This window comes from Carassius carassius, chromosome 27, assembly GCF_963082965.1.
Source record: "Carassius carassius chromosome 27, fCarCar2.1, whole genome shotgun sequence".
Lineage (NCBI taxonomy): Eukaryota > Metazoa > Chordata > Actinopteri > Cypriniformes > Cyprinidae > Carassius > Carassius carassius.
Window position 1 is genome coordinate 24,034,464 of NC_081781.1, and position 18,606 is coordinate 24,053,069.

Below are 18,606 nucleotides of genomic sequence, written 5' to 3' on the forward strand. Positions count from 1 at the left end.
GGCAGTTGTTTAGCCAAGTGTTATTAAACTGACCATTACAGTAGTGTACTATAAATGTGTGACATATTAAAACACTATAGCATTCAAAGACAAATGTGTTTCAACATAATGCACATGATATTGCTGTTTAATAACAATGGTATGTTATTGCTCTAGAGTTGCCGTTATGGCATAGCTGATTCATCAGAAAAAAATAAAGCTCCTCCATGTCCTCTGCTGCATATTAACATTTTTGAAAGTATTTTTGTATGTGCGTGTTTATTTGGATCAGGCCTTTTTCTTTCTTTTTTATTTTCACCACAAAAGGAAGGGAGCTTTTTACCAGAGGAAGATATTATAATACCAGGGAAGTAGCCAAACATTGTGCAGTGTCTGTTTTTTCACCAAAAAAATAAATATATATATTTTTTATTTGTTTAATTTTTGAACAAGATTCCGAATCATGTCATTCTGACCTCAGTCAGTCTTAGTCATAGTCAGTCAGTTCCAAATTTCAGCACAATCTGTAACTATGTTAGCCTAGAAATCTAGACGCACCCTAGCGGCAGCAAAATGTATTTCGCAGCCTAGAGTACATCTTGATGTAAGTCTGGCTGGCCAGGCTATAACTATGTCATATTGGCATCAACATAAAGTTGTCCACTTTGCAGCCTATTATGAAAAAAAAACAACCACTTTGACGGGCCTGGCCGGTTTGGAAACCACTTCACAATGTTAGAGGGTAAAAAAAAAAACCTTTTAAGTTTGTGACTGTTGTCGGTCAGGAAACTATAGCTAACACCATAAAGATTAAATAAATAAATATTTGTTACAGTATTTATTTATCTTTATTAAATGAATAGTCTACCCAAAAATTTACATTCTGTCATACTACACCTGTAAATAAAACCTGTATGATTTTCTGTTTTCTGCGGAACACACAAGAAGATTTTTTGAAGAAAGTTGGTAACCACTGTTTCGGTTCCCATTGACTTACATTGTATCTTTTCTCCATATAATGGAAGTCAGTGTAAGCAAACATATCTTATTTTGTGTTCCACTTTAAACAGAAAGTCATCCAGGTTTGGAACGACTTGAGTGTGAGCAAATCTTGACAAATTTTTCAATTTTCAAGTGGACTATACTTTTAATGTTAGTACAGTTACAACTTTCAATTGTTAGTTTAAGTTAGCTCAGGTCCATTCAATTTAATTCCATTTAATTTAATGAATGGATACAACTTTACAATCTGGCAGAATCTGCTAGCTATTGACAAATGAAAAAATTCCATGGAAGAAATGACATTGTTTCAAGGTGTCAATGTACAGTTTGACAACAGTTTATCGATTGAAATGAAGACTGTGAAAGTGTTTGTACAGTTGTTGGTGGCAGTTGTGTAGAGGGCTGAGGATTTGATATGGGTGTGTGTGTGTGTGTGTGTGTGTGTGTGTGTGTGTGTGTGTGTGTGTGTGTGTGTGTGTGTGTGTGTGTGTGTGTGTGTGATTTGCAGGCTGCCTGTATTCCTGTGCTCCTGAGTAATGGATGGGAGCTGCCCTTCTCAGAGGTCATTGACTGGAGTAAAGCTGCCATCATTGGCGATGAGAGATTATTGCTGCAGGTACACACACACATTCGCATCAGACTATCAGTGCATAATCCCCCCAGGACAAAAACAAACAAATAGTCTTCTTTATAATAATGTAATTGTACAGTAAGGAGACCATATTACTGTATAATCTGTTTTAAACCCTCCATCATTCTTCATAACAGCAGACTGAAAATCCTGCTTTTTTTTTACATTTTCTAAAACAACCACTCGAAGCACTGGGAGCATTAATTAAATGCTGCTGAAATTCTCATAAGAAAAAAAAAAAAGAAGAAGAAGCACCAATGAATCCCAGGAGGTTCTAGGAGTGGTTTTAAAAATGATATCACACTTTTCCCCAAGTTCTTAATTATTCGAGCCAATTCACTATTTCCCTAAAATACAGAAGGAAAATTAGCCTCCATTTGCAGAGACAATTGATATTTTAATATTTTAGCATGACACAATTAATTAAGTCTTTTCTCATTTTTAAAAGTGAATTAAAGTAATGAACACAGACAATCACAAACAAACACACAACCCAACGCAGAGCGGCAGACAGACGTGCACAGTATTCCCACACCAGAAGGGGTGTGCCACAGGGCTTAGTTCTAGGACTATATAAATTAAACATTACTATTATTATTATAAAAATGTCTGACTTTTAAAATTTTGCTGATGGCATCAAATGCAATGCTGAATGACATTTTAGACTCTCTCTTTCTCACAAGCATTCAAATATCCACATTTCACCTACTGTATGACTGCAATGTTTTATTAACCCATTAATTTCATAGTGTAGGTTCAAAAATTACCAGAACACCAAAATACAAAGCTACATCTTCTGAAATTATTTTCATAAAGGCCCATTTATCTTGTATAAGAAAAGATATTAAGCTCCATATTATAAAAATAACTTTTCAAACTAAATAATGGACCTTTGTCTAATTGTCATTGTACTTAATGCCAAAGTAAATTATAACAATATTAAAATATTTATTTTATTTAAAGTTGACAATATAGCTTTTTTTCTATTTGCTATTTATGTTAAATTTATAAACTTTCTAAATAGATAGATGTCTATTAGACTGATAGAACAAAAAAAAAAAAGATCTGTTCATTTATTACTTATACTGTTTAAAAAATAATAATGTGTCATGGTTTCTGTCCAGAAAAATAAAAAAAAAGATAATAACATAAAAATTTGGTTGATGTGTTAAAATATGTTGTGTTAAAACAATTTTAAAGCCCCATGGAGTCCCAGAACCTTAGTTTGAAAACCTTTTGTGTATAACATGAAAAGTTATGTTGCATTTCTTTTAATATGGGAAGTTTATTAATGGTTGTTTTGTGTTACATCTCTTTGACATATTAGTGTTCAAATGCCACCACAGTTTCGAAGCGGAATAAGCACTTTTATCCTGGAGAGAACTGAGAAAATGTCATGACTCTGGGGCTTAGATTCCATTGTAGGACCTGTAGGCAGCACAAATTAAAATACAGGTGCTGGTCATATAATTAGAATATCATCAAAAAGTTGATTTATTTCACTAATTTCATTCAAAAAGTGAAACTTTTATATTATATTCATTCATTACACACAGGCTGATATATTTCAAATGTTTATTTCTTTTAATTTTAATGATTATAACTGACAACTAAGCAAAATCCCAAATTCAGTATCTCAGAAAACTGTCAAGTCAGCAGTGTTCCCCATGATTGTGTAGCATACAGAACTAGACTGAGAGACTGTTGAGTTAATTAGCTGATTAGAGTGTGGCACCAGGTGTCTTTAATATTGAACCTTTTCACAATATTCTAATTTTCTGAGATACTGAATTTGGGATTTTCCTTAGATGTCAGTTAATCATCAAAATTAAAAGAAATAAACATTTGAAATATATCAGTCTGTGTGTAATGAATGAATATACAAGTTTCACGTTTTGAATGTAATTAATTAAATAAATTAACTTTTTGATGATATTCTAATTATGTGTAAGGTAGTATGCATTACATCAACATCATCAGTTTGTCTGTCATATTTCAGATGGGATTGTTTTATTAATCTGTCACAGTGTAATTGAAGATGTTATTGAAACACAGGACAGATATAAACTATTGAGAGAGCCTAACTCCTGCATTGCTTGTACAATCTTTATAAAAGACTAAACATATTAAGGAAATAGATTAAGTTGGGGGGAATTAGAGGGAGCTCAAAGATTGGACTGTTGAACAAACTGCTAATATCCACAGAATCTCTCTCTCTCTCTCTCTCTCTCTCTCTCTCAGGTTCCATCTATCACCAGGTCTGTGGGATCAGACAGAATCCTGGCACTGCGGCAGCAGACTCAGTTCCTGTGGGACGCCTACTTCTCCTCTGTCACAAAGATAGTCTTAACCACATTAGAGGTTAGTCTGCACTTAAAGTAGACAGAGATGCACTGCGTCCAAATGAGTCATACTGGGGGAAATGTGTGAATGAGTGACTGCCAGCAGCTGGCAGCATTTTTTTTTTAGCACTTAAAGGGATAGTTCACCCAAAATGAAATTCAATCAAAATACCACCATTTATGAAAAATAGAAAAATAAATATGATTTTCACAAAACAAGATATTCTGATTAAAGAATTTTAGTTTTTTGTGTGAAACAACCCTTTTAACTCTTTCTTAAGGCGTGTCAACACCAAAAACATAACGGATAATAACTGTATTTGTGTTCACATCAGAAGGCAATAATGTTATTTTTATGTGAGCATTTTGATTGGCTGGAAAAGAATCATTGTTCCAATGATTTTGTTTCTCATTGTCACACTATGTGTAAGTCGAGGAGCGAGGAACGAGGAAACAGGAATGCACAGAACAATGTTCTTTTAATTCAGTAATCCACAGGAATCCACAGAGAAGACAGGAGCACAGGAAACACAAAAGGTAGACATACAATCTCTGACAAACATGAACATGGGCTTATAAACACAGGATGATTGAGAAAATACAGGTGCTAGGAATGACACAATCAACATGACACAGAACAAAATGAGACATAAATGAGTCCAGGGGCTCCCTTGCACTGTAGAACAACGGGGGGTGGGGGGACCAAGGAGGAGGGTCGGAGGCAGCGATGGAGAGCCAGGGTGATGGGGAGGACCTGGAAGTTGGAGCCGAGGGGATGAAGGAGCCAGAGGATTGAAGTCTCGAGGCGCAGGATGATGAGCTTGTGGACTGCCGAGCCATGATGGAGAGGAGGGAGCTAAGTGCAATGGTGGAGCTGACGGGTCAACGGGCCGATGCGGAGTCCAGGCCTCGGAGGCTGGAGGCGGAGGTGAGGGAGATTCCAACCATGGTGACGCTGGAGGATGGGAGACCCACAGGGCTGGCAGTGCAATGATGGTGGGCTGATGGCAAGCAGAGGGGCTGCCAGATGACAGAAATGGAGGAGGCTGGAGTGGGTGGGAGGGCAGGCATTTTCTAGGAGCGGGCACTGGAGGACACTTTCTAGAAGCAGGCACTGGAGAATCAGAAGCCCCATCAGGGCTGGACGAGGGAACCATGGACAAAGGAGGGCTGGACATGACCAGCGGAGACAACGGAGAGAAAAGAGGGGGCAGTTCGATCTCCAGATCAGATTCCCAGTCAATGAGATCATCCTCCTTGTTTTGGCCCTTTTGCCACTCCATATTCAGCTCAGCCTCAGCCACGGTGCAGGAGGCAGAGCTCCTCTCTGCGCTCATACAGTCCGTGGCTTTCTCCCTCATGGCAGGCGGTGTTGCTGGCTCACACACCAGGACTGATGTCATGGCCTCTGGCTCCATGGTGATCCTCAGCTCTGTTGCTCTCTCTAGCGATGGCTCGTTGGTCATGGTGGGCTCGGGCATGCGCTCCGCACATCGGGGAGATGGTTGACTGGGTTGTGGGTCATTTCTCGCCAGTGTCCACTCCACGAAGGCGGCAAATTCCTCCCGAGGACCATCTTCAGACGACAGCGCTCTGCACTTTGCATTCAGGCTTACATCATAGTCCTGGTAGCTGGTGATGTGAGCTAACAACAGGAACTGTCTAGTATGTACCTTTACCTCAAGAGATTTGCCTCCCTGTTCCAGCAGGAGGAGGAGGAATTCAAGGCGAAGGAAGGAATGCATGAGCGCACTATGGAAAAAAAAACACTTATAGAAAAAACACAAACACAAAATGGAGGGGAGACAAGCAATCTTAACTGTTTCTGGTCGGAGATTCTGTCACACTATGTGTAAAGTCGAGGAACAATTAACGTGGAAACCAGGAATGCACTGAACAATCTTCTTTTAACTCAATAATCCACAGGAATACACGGGGCAGACAGGAGCACAGAAAACACGAGTCGTACAATCTCCGACAAACATGAACTGAATGGACATGGGCTTATAAACACAGGATGAGAAAACACAACATAATGAGTCCAAGAGCATGACACTCAATGTTGTATTTGTTTTGAGCTATTCTCTCAGATTTTTTTTTTTTACTTTATGGTTATAGTTCCACTTAAAGTTCTAAAGTTAAGCCATATGGTGAACCTAACAGGCATGTAGTGTAAAAATTGTTTATAATATAAATGTAAAAAAGACAAATCTCAAAAATGACATTGCACACTGAAATTTTGAAATATTACTTTTTCCCAGTCTTTTCTAATTTAATTGGCACCATACCACTTCTATAAAATCCTGCCGAATTCCCACTCAGTATTGTCCTTCATCATATATAATCCATATAAGTAATTTAGTTATAATAGTTAATGCTGATTATGTGTCTTTTTCTTGGCACGTGCTTTGTTTTGTCTCTATCTCTCTCTCTCACACACACTCACTCATTTTCTTGTTCTCTCCATCTCTCTCCCTCTCTGACATCTTCTATTTTCTTCAAAAGCTTTCATCATGAGTTGCTGTCACACATAAGAAGATGATACCTGCCATGATCAAACGCACTTGGTCTTTTCCAGACCTCTCCAACACACATAAAAATGCAGAAGGATTTACACAAACATTCCCTCACACACTCACTCACTCACTCCCTCACATGTCTCTTTGAGAAGTTTCTCCCAGGGTACAGGCCAGCTTCGGTCAGCTGGATGGAATGGAAACTTTGTGCTGGGTTTCTGTATCTCTTCATCTCAGGAAGGTGTCGGACAATAATAACAGGACGGTCTTTTAATAACAGGACCAGACTGAGAACTGCCAGACGTCACTGCCAGAAATATGACTTGACTATAAATGTGTTCAGGAAACAGACAGAGGGGAGCAGTATTTCTGCCAACTTCACCAATATCACCACAGTGATCAGAAACAGAGATACCGCTGTAATTTCAAAAACTGTGTACAGTAAAACAGCTGACATTAAACTGGTTTTTGCTATATAAAAAGATTTTAAAAAAATACACAAAACAATATCAAACCTGTCTTTAAATTGTAATTTACCAAAAATGCATTAAAATTACAATGACAAAAATATAAACATTACTTCAGATTGAAGTGAAATTTTGGTTTGTTTCATGCTCCTGGCTATGGAGGCCCAGGATTGGCACTTTAATCAAATGAAGAACATTTAATTAAATAAATAAATTATTATTCATGATGATTATTAACATATTATTATTATTTTTTTATTCATATCACATTATTTACACATTATTTACATCACATATTATATTATAAATAAACTGACTATATGTAAAATGGTTTAATTTATTCATGTTTATAATATAACAATAAATAATAAAAACAATTTAAATGCATCTTTAAGCGCATTTGCAGCAGTACACAGCCATAGGCGAGACGGCTCGCTCGCTCATTGGCTGCTCTGCGGCAAGTGCACAGCCTATCGAGCGCAGGTTGATGCAATATCTGACCAATAAGGGCGCTTCGCGCCCTTCATGCCACTTCCCGCCGAAACGGGTGTGGCCCAACCCTATAAAAGGAGCTCGAAAAGGCTGACTCGCCTGATTTTTCATCTCTTCAGCGAAGCTCACACATCGCTGGATCACGGAGGAAGCAAGCGCCGTCTGATAGGCATCTCAGCGGGACGAGCTACTTCTGAAGCTGCTGGCCTTCGCCGCCTTCCACTGCCGTTCCTGCTGCACATATCCTTTCAATTCTGTTATATCCAACTGTTCTTTATGCATGTGTGTGTGTTCGCCCTGCGACACACAATCGTAAAAGAGCTTGCGTCTTTTTTAAGATGCCTTCTTGCGGCTCGTCAGAGCCCCACTCAGCGAGGGAGACCGGTACGTCATCTGTGTCTCCTGCCTGGGTGAAGATCATGCAGCGCTCGCGCTCGCTGACGGCGGATGCCCTCACTGCGAGCTGTTGCCATGGTGACTCTGAGGACTCGCTTGGCCTTTTTCTCTGAGCCTGCATTCTCCGCTGCGCTGAGGCGCCGCACTCTGCTAGCTTCGGGCAGTGAGGGCTGGGCGAGCTCCGAGGATCTCGTGCTTCTGCTCAGAAGCCCAGCAAACGAGCTGACATCGAGAAGGAGCCGAGGCGAGTGCTCACGCTGGCCGCGACGAGTCTCGGCCTCGAGTGGTCTGCACCAGCGCCCCCCCCCTCTCGTTCCCGGCTGGATGGTAGTTTCCTTTCGGATGAGCGTACTTCTCAAAGCCCGCCTCATTTCTTCCTGAGCTTCACAAAGAGGTGGCAAAGGCTTGGAACGCTCCATATTCCGCGCGAACTCATTCGTCTGTCTCACTAGCATTCTCCACACTGGATGATGCTAAAAACAGGAACTACCAGTCACTTCCGCCGGTGGAACAGGTGATAGCGACGCACCTTTGTCCGCCCTCTGCTGGACGGCGGACGAAAGCGGTGTTGCCATCTAAAGCCTGCTGCATGACGTCACCTCTGCTCGCGCGAATCTTTCTGCTGCTGAGCAGGCTGCGTCTGCACTGCACACGATGGCTGCTTCATCGAAGCGCCGGTGTACGAGTTCCGCTGTGGCCGAGCTCTCACCCAAGCGCGCCGCTGTTTCAGTTCCAGGAATTGTGACTGTCTCAGCGTTTTCTGCAACGCGCAAGCCTGCACAGTTGCCCGCTTGCCTGCACACAAAAGCCGTTATCACAACAGCTTCAGCAACGCAGCTCGAGACCCCCGTTCTCGCTCTACTGGCCGTCGCCCTGCGCCGCGGGGACCGCGGCAGAGGATTATGGTGAGGCCGGGAGCCCCGAAGCCATCCTAGGAAAGCGCCGGTGTACGAATCGCCGCGGCCGAACTCTCACCTAAGCGCGCCACTGTTTCAGTTCCAGGGATTGTGACTGTTTCAGCGTCTTTTGCAATGTGCAAGCCTGTACGGTTGCCCGCTTGCCTGCACACAAAAACCGTTATCATGGCTACCCAGTAATTTCCCAAAAGAGGTGTAATTTCTGGTGTCCCAGCCACGGCCGATGGTGCTATAAATGTAGTGACGATGCCCGCTGCTCAGTGCCCATCTCCACATATAAGCACAGCCCTTCACACAGGGCACGCGCCAATAAAAGCGACTCAAGTCGATCGCGCGCACTGCAAAGTAAACGTGCCCACTCCTCAGTGCCCACAATCACTATGTCACACGCGTCATGTGGTTTCTGTAAAAACGAAACCCGTGCACGTTCGTCCGTCCACGGCCGATGGTGCTATAAATGTAGTGACGATGCCCACTGCTCAATGCCCATCTCCACATATAAGCACAGCCCTTCACACAGGGCTCGCGCCCATAAAAGCGACTCAAGTCGATCACGCGCACTGCATAGTAAACGTGCCCACTCCTCAGTGCCCACAATCACTATGTCACACGCGTCATGTGGTTTCTGTAAAAACGAAACCCGTGCACGTACGCTCTGCCCAGGCAGACAGCGAGTTGAAAGGAGTAAATGTGCACACTTGCAGCCCACAGTTACTCACAGACATCACGAGTCCCACGGGACCCACTCAGCCATCCCTCAATCGGTTAAGCGCCGGGACGGGGTCGAGGAGGAGCGATCTGCCCGCTGTGATCAGCGCGCTCCCCGCCTCAAATGCCACAGGCGTAACGCCCATGTTACAGCACACCGAAGCGCCGCCGTTGCCCAGTCAACAGAGCGCGATTCGCATCCAGCCCTTAGCCATTCATGCAGATGCATGTTCAGCGCTTCCAGGGGTTTCGGATTGGGTGCTAGGCATTATAAGGAGAGGCTACTCGCTACAGTTTTTTCGACGCCCTCCGCGCTCTTTAGCGCGCGTCGAAACCACGGTCAAAACAGAAGTAGCACGCATACTTCGGGCCGAAATATCAAAACTGTTGAGCAGAGGGGCTGTAGACCCTGTGTCTCAAGCTCAAAGCAAGGGGGGGCTGTACAGCAGATACTTTCTAGTGCCCAAGAGAGACGGGGGTCTCAGGCCCATACTGGATCTAAGACAGCTGAACAAGGCATTGGTGGAACGCAGTTTCAGAATGCTTACGACCAGGAAGCTCCTCGCGCATATTCGCAGAGGAGACTGGTTCATGTCAATAGATCTGGAGGACGCGTATTTTCAAATACAGATGGCATCAAGTCACAGGCGGTATTTGAGATTCGCCTTCGAGGGCCAGGCCTACCAGTTTACAGTCCTGCCGTTCGGCTGGTCCGTAGCTCCTCGTACGTTTACGAGGTGCATGGACGCAGCGCTCGCTCCTCTCAGACTCAGAGGCATGAGAGTGCTGAACTATTTGGATGACTGGCTGATTCTGGCTCATTCACGAGCGGAGCTCGTGGAGCACAGGGCCGTTTTACTCGATCACCTCGAGAAACTCGGTCTCAGTGTCAACTGGACGAAGAGTCACTGAACCCCAGTCAGATGATACTGTTTTGGGTTTAGCTCTGGACTCACGTTCCATGATGGCGCGGCTGTCACCACAGCGCTCGTTGGGCATTCAGCGCGCGGCGAGTTCTCTCCGCTGCGGCGCGACCGTTTCGCTCAGAGAATGTCAGAGGATGCTGGGTCTCATGGCCTCAGCATCTCCGGTTCTGCAGTTGGGCCTGCTCTGCATGCGCCCCCTGCAGTTCTGGCTGAAAGCGCGGGTACCTGGTCGACTGCGTCTCAAGGTCAATCAGGGCTGCGTTACAGCCCTGAAACCCTGGACAGCAAACGACTGGTACCAATCAGGTGTAAACCTGGGGACTTCCTCGAAAGTGAAGATGGTGTCGACGGACGCCTCCACTTTGGGATGGGGAGCGCTGCTCGAGGGCAGACCGTCCTTTTGCCTGTGGTCAGAACGAGAAAAACTCCAACATATCAACTGTCTGGAAATGCTGGCAGTGGAGAACGCGCTGACGCGCTTTTGTCCCCGAATCAAGGGCCGCCACGTCTTAGTCCGTTTGGACAACATGTCTGTGGTGTCCTACATAAATCACCAGGGCTGTCTCGGGTCCCGAAACCTTTACAGGCTGACGGAACGCCTCCTGGTTTGGGCTCAGCCCAACTTGCGCTCGCTGAGGGCAGTTCATGTGCCTGGGCTACAGAATCTGGGTCCAGTCAGGCTGTCCAGAAACAACATTCCCAAGGGCGAAAGGGTCTCTACACCCGCAAACAGTCCGGCTGTTGTGGGAGAGATTTGGCAGGGCGGAGGTGCACCTCTTCGCGTCCCACGAAAACGCTCACTGCCCCGCGTTCTTTTCCAAGAACGAAAGCGCGATGTCACGGAGATGGCCGTGCTGCCCACTTTATGCTTTCCCTCCCGTCTCCCTCCTTCCGCAGGTGATAGAACGGGTGAGAGAAACGAGATGTTCAATACTGCTTGTAGCACCTTTTTGGAAGAAACAACCATGATTCCCAGATTTGATGCGGTTAGCAGACATCGCCCTGTGGCCAGTGCCTTTGAGGAGGGACCTCCTCTCGCAGGCCAGGGGCTCGATTTGGCACCCTCAACCGGAGTTGTGGTCCCTCCATGTGTGGGCGCTCAACGGTTACCCGCTGATCTCTCAGTGGGAGTGCTAAATACCATCACTCAGGCTAGAGCTCCGTCGACACGACGGCTGTATGCCTCGAAGTGGTCGGTGTTCTCCAGCTGGTGTACAGCTTGGGGATGTTCACCCCTTAGTTGTGAGGTGACGGAGGTTCTCTCCTTCCTACAAGAGCTGTTGGATAAGGGCAGTGCCCCATCCACGCTCAAAGTTTATGTGGCGGCCATCGCAGCGTTTTCTGAAACAGCGCTCGGTCAGTCAATAGGAAGGAACGATTTGGTCATCCGCTTCCTTAGAGGAGCTAGGAGGCTGAATCCTCCCAGACCTCCGTCAGTCCCTATATGGGACCTCGCGGCGGTTTTGGAGGCCATGAAGGGTCCCCCTTTTGAGCCTATCCAATTGATTAGCCTCCAGCATCTGTCGTTCAAGATGGTATTCTTGTTGGCTCTCGCTTCAGTGAAGCGTGTGGGTGACCTGCACGCGCTCTCGTGAGCCAGTCGTGCTTGGAGTTTGGGCCTAATGACTCAAGGGTCATACTCAAACCTAGGCACGGTTATGTGCCAAAGTCCCTCAACACGCCGTTTCGGGCTCAGGTTATTGCCCTGTCTGCCCTGTCGGTGTCAGGAGAGGATGGAGATTCGAGTCTTCTTTGCCCTGTTAGGGTTTTAAGAGCTTATGTGTCTCGCTCCGCTGTCTTTCGACAGACTGAGCAGCTGTTTGTCTCGTTCAGTGGATGTTCCAAGGGAATGACTGTTTCGAGACAGACTCTATCCAGATGGATAGTTGAAGCCATAGCATTGGCTTACGCTTCCAGGGGTCTTCAGTGCCCACTCCACGAGGGGCGTCGCCTCATCGTGGGCGTGGTCTACTGGGATCTCCTTGCAGGATATATGTATGGCGGCAGGTTGGGCCTCGCCGTCTACATTTATCAGGTTCTATAACCTGGAGGTTCCCGCCTTGCAAGCAAGGCTGCTGTCGGTATAGCCGAATCAGGGCCCTGATGGGAATTCTGGGTTCGTGAGCGTTATGCGCTGCCGACTGTTATATGGGCAGTATTGCGTAAGTCCCGCATTGCCACATTGGTCAGGCCTTGCCTCGACTGTGTGATGATTGTATTGCCGCATCTACGGGTGCTGCTAGATATGGGACGGAGGGCTCCCCCCCTCTCCTGTCCTGGGCTCTCTGTGAGTCCCTCGGGTGACTGTGCACTGTAAATCCTGGGCGTTGCTTCAGGTTTATTGGTGTGTGATCCCTGCGCGCATGGCGTTTTACATGGGGTTCCCGTAGCGTCTTAGCTAAGATGCAGTACGAGAGAACTCTCGTAAGAGAACGTACTCGGTTACTTACGTAACCTCGGTTCTCTCTAGAAGAGGGAACGAGTACTGCGTTCTCTGCCGTGCGTACGATTCACTCTGGTTCGCTTCGGCGATGAAATAAATCAGGTGAGTCAGCCTTTTCGAGCTCCTTTTATAGGGTTGGGCCACACCCGTTTCGGCGGGAAGTGGCGTGAAGGGTGCGAAGCGCCCTTATTGGTCTGATATTACATCAACCTGCGCTCGATAGGCTGTGCACTTGCCGCAGAGCAGCCAATGAGCGAGCGAGCCGTCTCGCCTATGGCTGTGTACTGCTGCAAATGCGCTTTACAAAAATTCAAAATTAAGGATAATTTTTTGCTTCAGTATTTCGTGAAAAGAGACTTTTCCCGTAGCGTCTTAGCTAAGACGCAGTACTCGTTCCCTCTTCTAGAGAGAACCGAGGTTACGTTAGTAACCGAGTACGTTTCCTTGGCTGGGTTTGGGATCTTTGTCTTGCTGAAATGTCCACCCTTGTTTCATCTTCATCATCCTGGTACTGTAGGTGTTGGGACTGAACCAACTAATGTTAATGTTAATTTTTCCCTGTGTCTCCATTTAATTACACAGAACTTAATTTCTGAACTTATGTGTTATGTTTTCTTTGTATGTATGATTTGCTTGGGTTGTTACCAACATCTGGTGAAAATGTCAAGTCAACAGCACCAAATTCAAAAGCATAAATATACTTACTGAGAAAAAATATATATATAACGGGGGCACGAAGCTCCTGTTCCACCACATCCCAAAGATGCTCTATTGGGTTGAGATCTGGTGACTATGGGGGCCAATTTTAGTACAGTGAACTCATTGTCATGTTCAAGAAACCAATTTGAAATGATTCGAGCTTTGTGACATGGTGCATTATCCTGCTGGAAGTAGCCATCAGAGGATGGGTACATGGTGGTCATAAAGGGATGGACATGGTCAGAAACAATGCTCAGGTAGGCCGTGGCATTTAAACGATGCCCAATTGGCACTAAGGGGCCTAAAGTGTGCCAAGAAAACATCCCCCACACCATTACACCACCACCACCAGCCTGCACAGTGGTAACAAGGCATGATGGATCCATGATCTCATTCTGTTTACGCCAAATTCTGACTCTACCATCTGAATGTCTCAACAGAAATAGAGACTCATCAGACCAGGCAAAGTTTTTTCTGTCTTCAACTGTCCAATTTTTGTGAGCTCGTGCAAAATGTAGCCTCTTTTTTTCTATTTGTAGTGGAGATGAGTGGTACCCGGTGGGGTCTTCTGCTGTTGTAGCCCATCCGCCTCAAGGTTGTGCGTGTTGTGGCTTCACAAATGCTTTGCTGCATACCTCGGTTGTAACGAGTGGTTATTTCAATCAAAGTTGCTCTTCTATCAGCTTGAATCAGTCGGCCCATCCTCCTCTGACCTCTAGCATCAACAAGGCATTTTCGCCCACAGGACTGCCGCATACTGGATGTTTTTCCCTTTTCACACCATTCTTTGTAAACCCTAGAAATGGTTGTGCGCGAAAATCCCAGTAACTGAGCATATTGTGAAATACTCAGACCGGCCCGTCTGGCACCAGCAACCATGCCACGCTCAAAATTGCTTAAATCACCTTTCTTTCCCATTCTGACATTCAGTTTGGAGTTCAGGAGATTGTCTCGACCAGGACCACATCCCTAAATGCATTGAAGCAACTGTCATGTGATTGGTTGATTAGATTGCATTAATGAGAAATTGAACAGGTGTTCCTAATAATCCTTTAGGTGAGTGTATATAACCCTGTGTCACACATTCTGAGACTGAGTTAACAAGATGTCACGGAGTGACTTTGTAAGGGCGGAACTAAAAGAACGGAGATTGGTTTCTGCCCGGACCATAATCCTCAAACACCGGTTACTTCCGGGAACTCCGGGGAAGGAAATTAGAGTTTCATTGATCGCAGGTGGTTAGATGAACGGGGCGATCGCGGATTGGGCAGTGTGGAGAGAGGGAGGAGTATAAAGAGGGCCTCAGAAACTGCAGAGAGGTGTTGTTTATTCCAGCCGATATGGCGAGTGAGTTGGAGTGTTTGGGCAAGGGCAGTGGAAAGAAGGCGGAGGAATATTGTTGGCTGGGCAAAGACGGAGACAAGGGTTTGGCAGAAACAGAAACCGGGCTGAGTATATTGGGAAGTCTATCTAACTGTGAAATGCTCTATGGACATGTGTAACGAATTCTGAGTGGTTGAGAAGAGGAAGACTCACCGGAAATATCGTTGAAGGAGGCCTTTTTGGACAGGTCACGTGGCAGCAGGAGAAGTATCCAGGAGCTGGAAAGAAGAGGGAAAAGAGACCTCGTGTTGAACGGTGTGAGTACTCCAAACCATCGTACAGCAGCATAATTATCTGGAGTGAACTATCTGTGAGCCTTTTTGTGAGTTTTTGGCATAGTAAGTGAGCGGCCCCACCGTGGAGGAGGATTGTGGGTGAGCCGGGACCAGGAGTGAGAGAAGACGTTGGGGTGTCGTGGCGGCGACGTTTAAATCTGAATATTCTTTGCATCAGTGTTCTCACAATTTCCAGGACGAGTCTTTGGTCAGACGGGGGGTTTGACCCTAAATTCACCAAGAGTGTGTGGAGTGCAGTGGGTGAGCCTTTGTCCTTTGCTGTGAGTGTATACACTTGAAAATTGCAGTGTTGTGCTGTATTTGTGTCGTCAAAAACCACCCTTTCAGGCCCGACGAAATCCTGTGGAGGAAGTGAGTACTGAGGCGGGCGAAGAAGACAACATCTCTAATTAGAGGCCATCGATGACATCCTGACCCTTCTACCCCACGTAACGGAGGTGGGAAACAAATTCAAGTAAGAACAGTGTGGATATAGTGGGAAGTAAAAGCCAAAGCCAGCATATTGTGTTGTACATTCGCCTGAATGCCCAGAGTGAAGTCCCAGCTGCCTTTGATGTACTTACCTTATGCCTAAAGCTAAAGCCAGCATATTGTGTTGTACCTTCGCCTGTATGCCCAGAGTGAAGTCCCAGCTACCTTTGATGTACTTACCTTATGCCCAAAGCTAAAGCCAGCATATTGTGTTGTACACTCGCCTGTATGCCCCAGTGAAGCCCTAGTTACATTTGATGTACTTACCTTATGCCTAAAGCTAAAGCCAGCATATTGTGTTGTACCTTCGCCTGTATGCCCAGAGTGAAGTCCCAGCTACCTTTGATGTACTTACCCTATGCCCAAAGCTAAAGCCAGCATATTGTGTTGTACGTTCGCCTGTATGCCCAAGTGAAGCCTCAGTTGTCTTTCCTACAGACTTACCTGTGCCCCGAGCAAAGAGCCAGTGGCCCCTCTGTCCACCGTCCATGTCCAGTCCTGTCATACTTACTTGTATGTTCTTGTGCAGATCTAGCAGGTCCCTTTGAAGTGTCTACCTGCACGTCGACCCGTTACTCAGGATACAGAAACCGCAAACACCTCCCGTACACTTACCAGTACGGTCTCAGTCGGGTCCCGACAGCCATTGTGCAGCTCAACCAGCATCTGGACGACTGGGAGTCCAACCCGCTGGGCCGCCTTGGAGTTTGCCATGGGAAGCAGCAGGTATCCACCGTGCATTCAAACTCTAAATACTTACCACTTGTATCTGATGTGTCCAGGAAAAGGAGAGGGCCCCGGGCAGCTGTCCTGCAAGCTAGAACAAAGGGGCACTTGTGAATAAGCTGATTGTCATCACATAGCCAGAAGGAAAGAGGAGTGAAGGACTTACCGAGATCTCCCGTGACGGAGTCTAAGAGACTCAAGACTGATACTCCCCCAATTGGAGAGTTGGATTTTAGCCTCCCTCCCCCCTCCCTTCCCTATACCTTTTTTAGTAATTTAATAAAGCTGTTTTAATACTTACTTACCGTCTCTCGTGTGTCTGGTCATTGGGGTGTTCTTGGGACCTCCTCGAGGTGGAAACTAGGGAGGGGCATGACTCACGACATCTGTGGTCCGCTCCGACCTGTGACAAATATGTTTCCTGTCACTGAACAAACTCTTTTCCATGGTGCGTTTTTGCATCTCCGGAGGCTGGTCTCTTTCCAGAGCTATCCTAATCCCTACTTCTGTTCCGCTCTGAACGTTTTGAACAGAATAACGGTGTGTGAAATTTCGAGCCCAGAGTCTGGATTTGCCCTCCTTCTAACTGAACCGTAGTTCTTCATATCAAAGACAAATGACAGAAAGATACAAAGACAATGAAAAGAGCATTTCTCCAGTTTGCTCACTCATTTACTCACTCACTCACTCACCCACTCACTCATAAATAAATAAATAATAAAAATTTTCCTCATTAAAATTATTTACTTTTAAAGAAATGATTTCCACTTCAGACAATTGTGTGATGTGAATAAGGCCATTGACTTATATTAATGGATTAGAAAAGCATTTTATTCAACATAGAGGATGGGAGAAGGGTGCCATGTTGAGATCACATGACCAATGATACCTTGTGATTCAAACATGAAAATAATAATGTATTATACCTTTCAACACTCTTTTAACACTTGTGCATGTGTGGTGTGTGTTTGTGTGTGTGCTTGCAGGAATACATGCTATGTTTTCAAACACAGATTAAATGCCCTCTCCGTAGACTCCCACTTTCTCTAGAACATATGCCACATTGAGTGGATTTCCCTGCTCCACAGAGCAATGAGATGCTTCGCTTGCTGCAAGGATCTGACAAAATCACTATACTTCACGTACAGCACGTTAAAACATGTAAATGTGCAGAGATACACAAACACACTGGCATGAAGGTTCTCTAATTAGATTGTAGTTGATTCTAATTGGCCTGTGCATTTCTAGGCTCGGGAGAGACAGAACCAATCAAGCCCAGAAGAGGACTCAGGACATAAAAGTGTGTGCGTGCATGCTCGTGTGCTTGTTTTTACAGGTTATTTTTGGTTTAAGATCTCTCACACCCACTTGTGATGGGGGTAAGGCAGATTGTGATTAATTAGTGTTGTAATTAAACAAGATTAATGTGTTTAATTTGAGTTATTAGGCATGTGTGCATACTGTTGAGAATATTGTTTATGCATTGCCTTCAAAGACTGATAGAGTTTGCCAAGTTGATTTTTTTTTTGTTTTGTTTTTTGGCATAATCATAAGCAAAATTAAAGCTGTTTTGGGGGTAATTGTATGTGTTTTTATCTATCTATCTATCTATCTATCTATCTATTTATCTATCTATCTATAATTTTTCACTTTACAATACTTTTTTCTATACTTTACAATACTGTAACATTTTTTTTGCGTTGTAAATGTATTAGACATCTTGAACTAACAATAAACAATACTTGTTTAATGTTATTTTCCACTAGTACCAATATATTTTTTTACCATTTAACTGCATTTAACAAATGTTAATTAACAATGAACAATAGTCTATTTCTTAATTACCATTAAATTAAGTTGTAGCCTATTAAATGTATTTCTTAACCATTTTAGAAAGGAAATAAATATATTAAAGTATAGATATATAGACTTTCCGAACTTATTTAAAAGCGCTGACTGTTTAAACTTAACTCATCAGTTTGTTTTTATGTATTTATTGGAATTAAAATGCCTGTGATTCCAAGGTTTAAAACATTAAATTCAATTCACATTTATTTGAATAAAGCTTTTCACGGTCCCATTTCAAAGCAGCTTTAAGCAAATACATTTTTCTACAGTACATTGCAATTAAGAGTGATCTGTTTATCAGAGGTGACTGTGTCAAAGTAATGTTCATATGGCAGAAATGTTCTACGTTTATACAACTCATGCA

General features: G+C 44.6%; 1 protein-coding gene across 1 annotated transcript in view; it reads left to right on the forward strand.

Annotated features, from left to right (window-relative positions):
- The window catches only part of LOC132107051 (exostosin-1), a 333,524-nt gene that overhangs the window by 266,940 nt on the left and 47,978 nt on the right, over positions 1–18,606 (forward strand). Inside the window, exons 4-5 of the mRNA XM_059513195.1 lie at positions 1,490–1,597; positions 3,854–3,973. Of these exons, the coding sequence (XP_059369178.1) occupies positions 1,490–1,597; positions 3,854–3,973 (228 nt within the window). The remainder of the gene's footprint in view (positions 1–1,489; positions 1,598–3,853; positions 3,974–18,606) is intronic.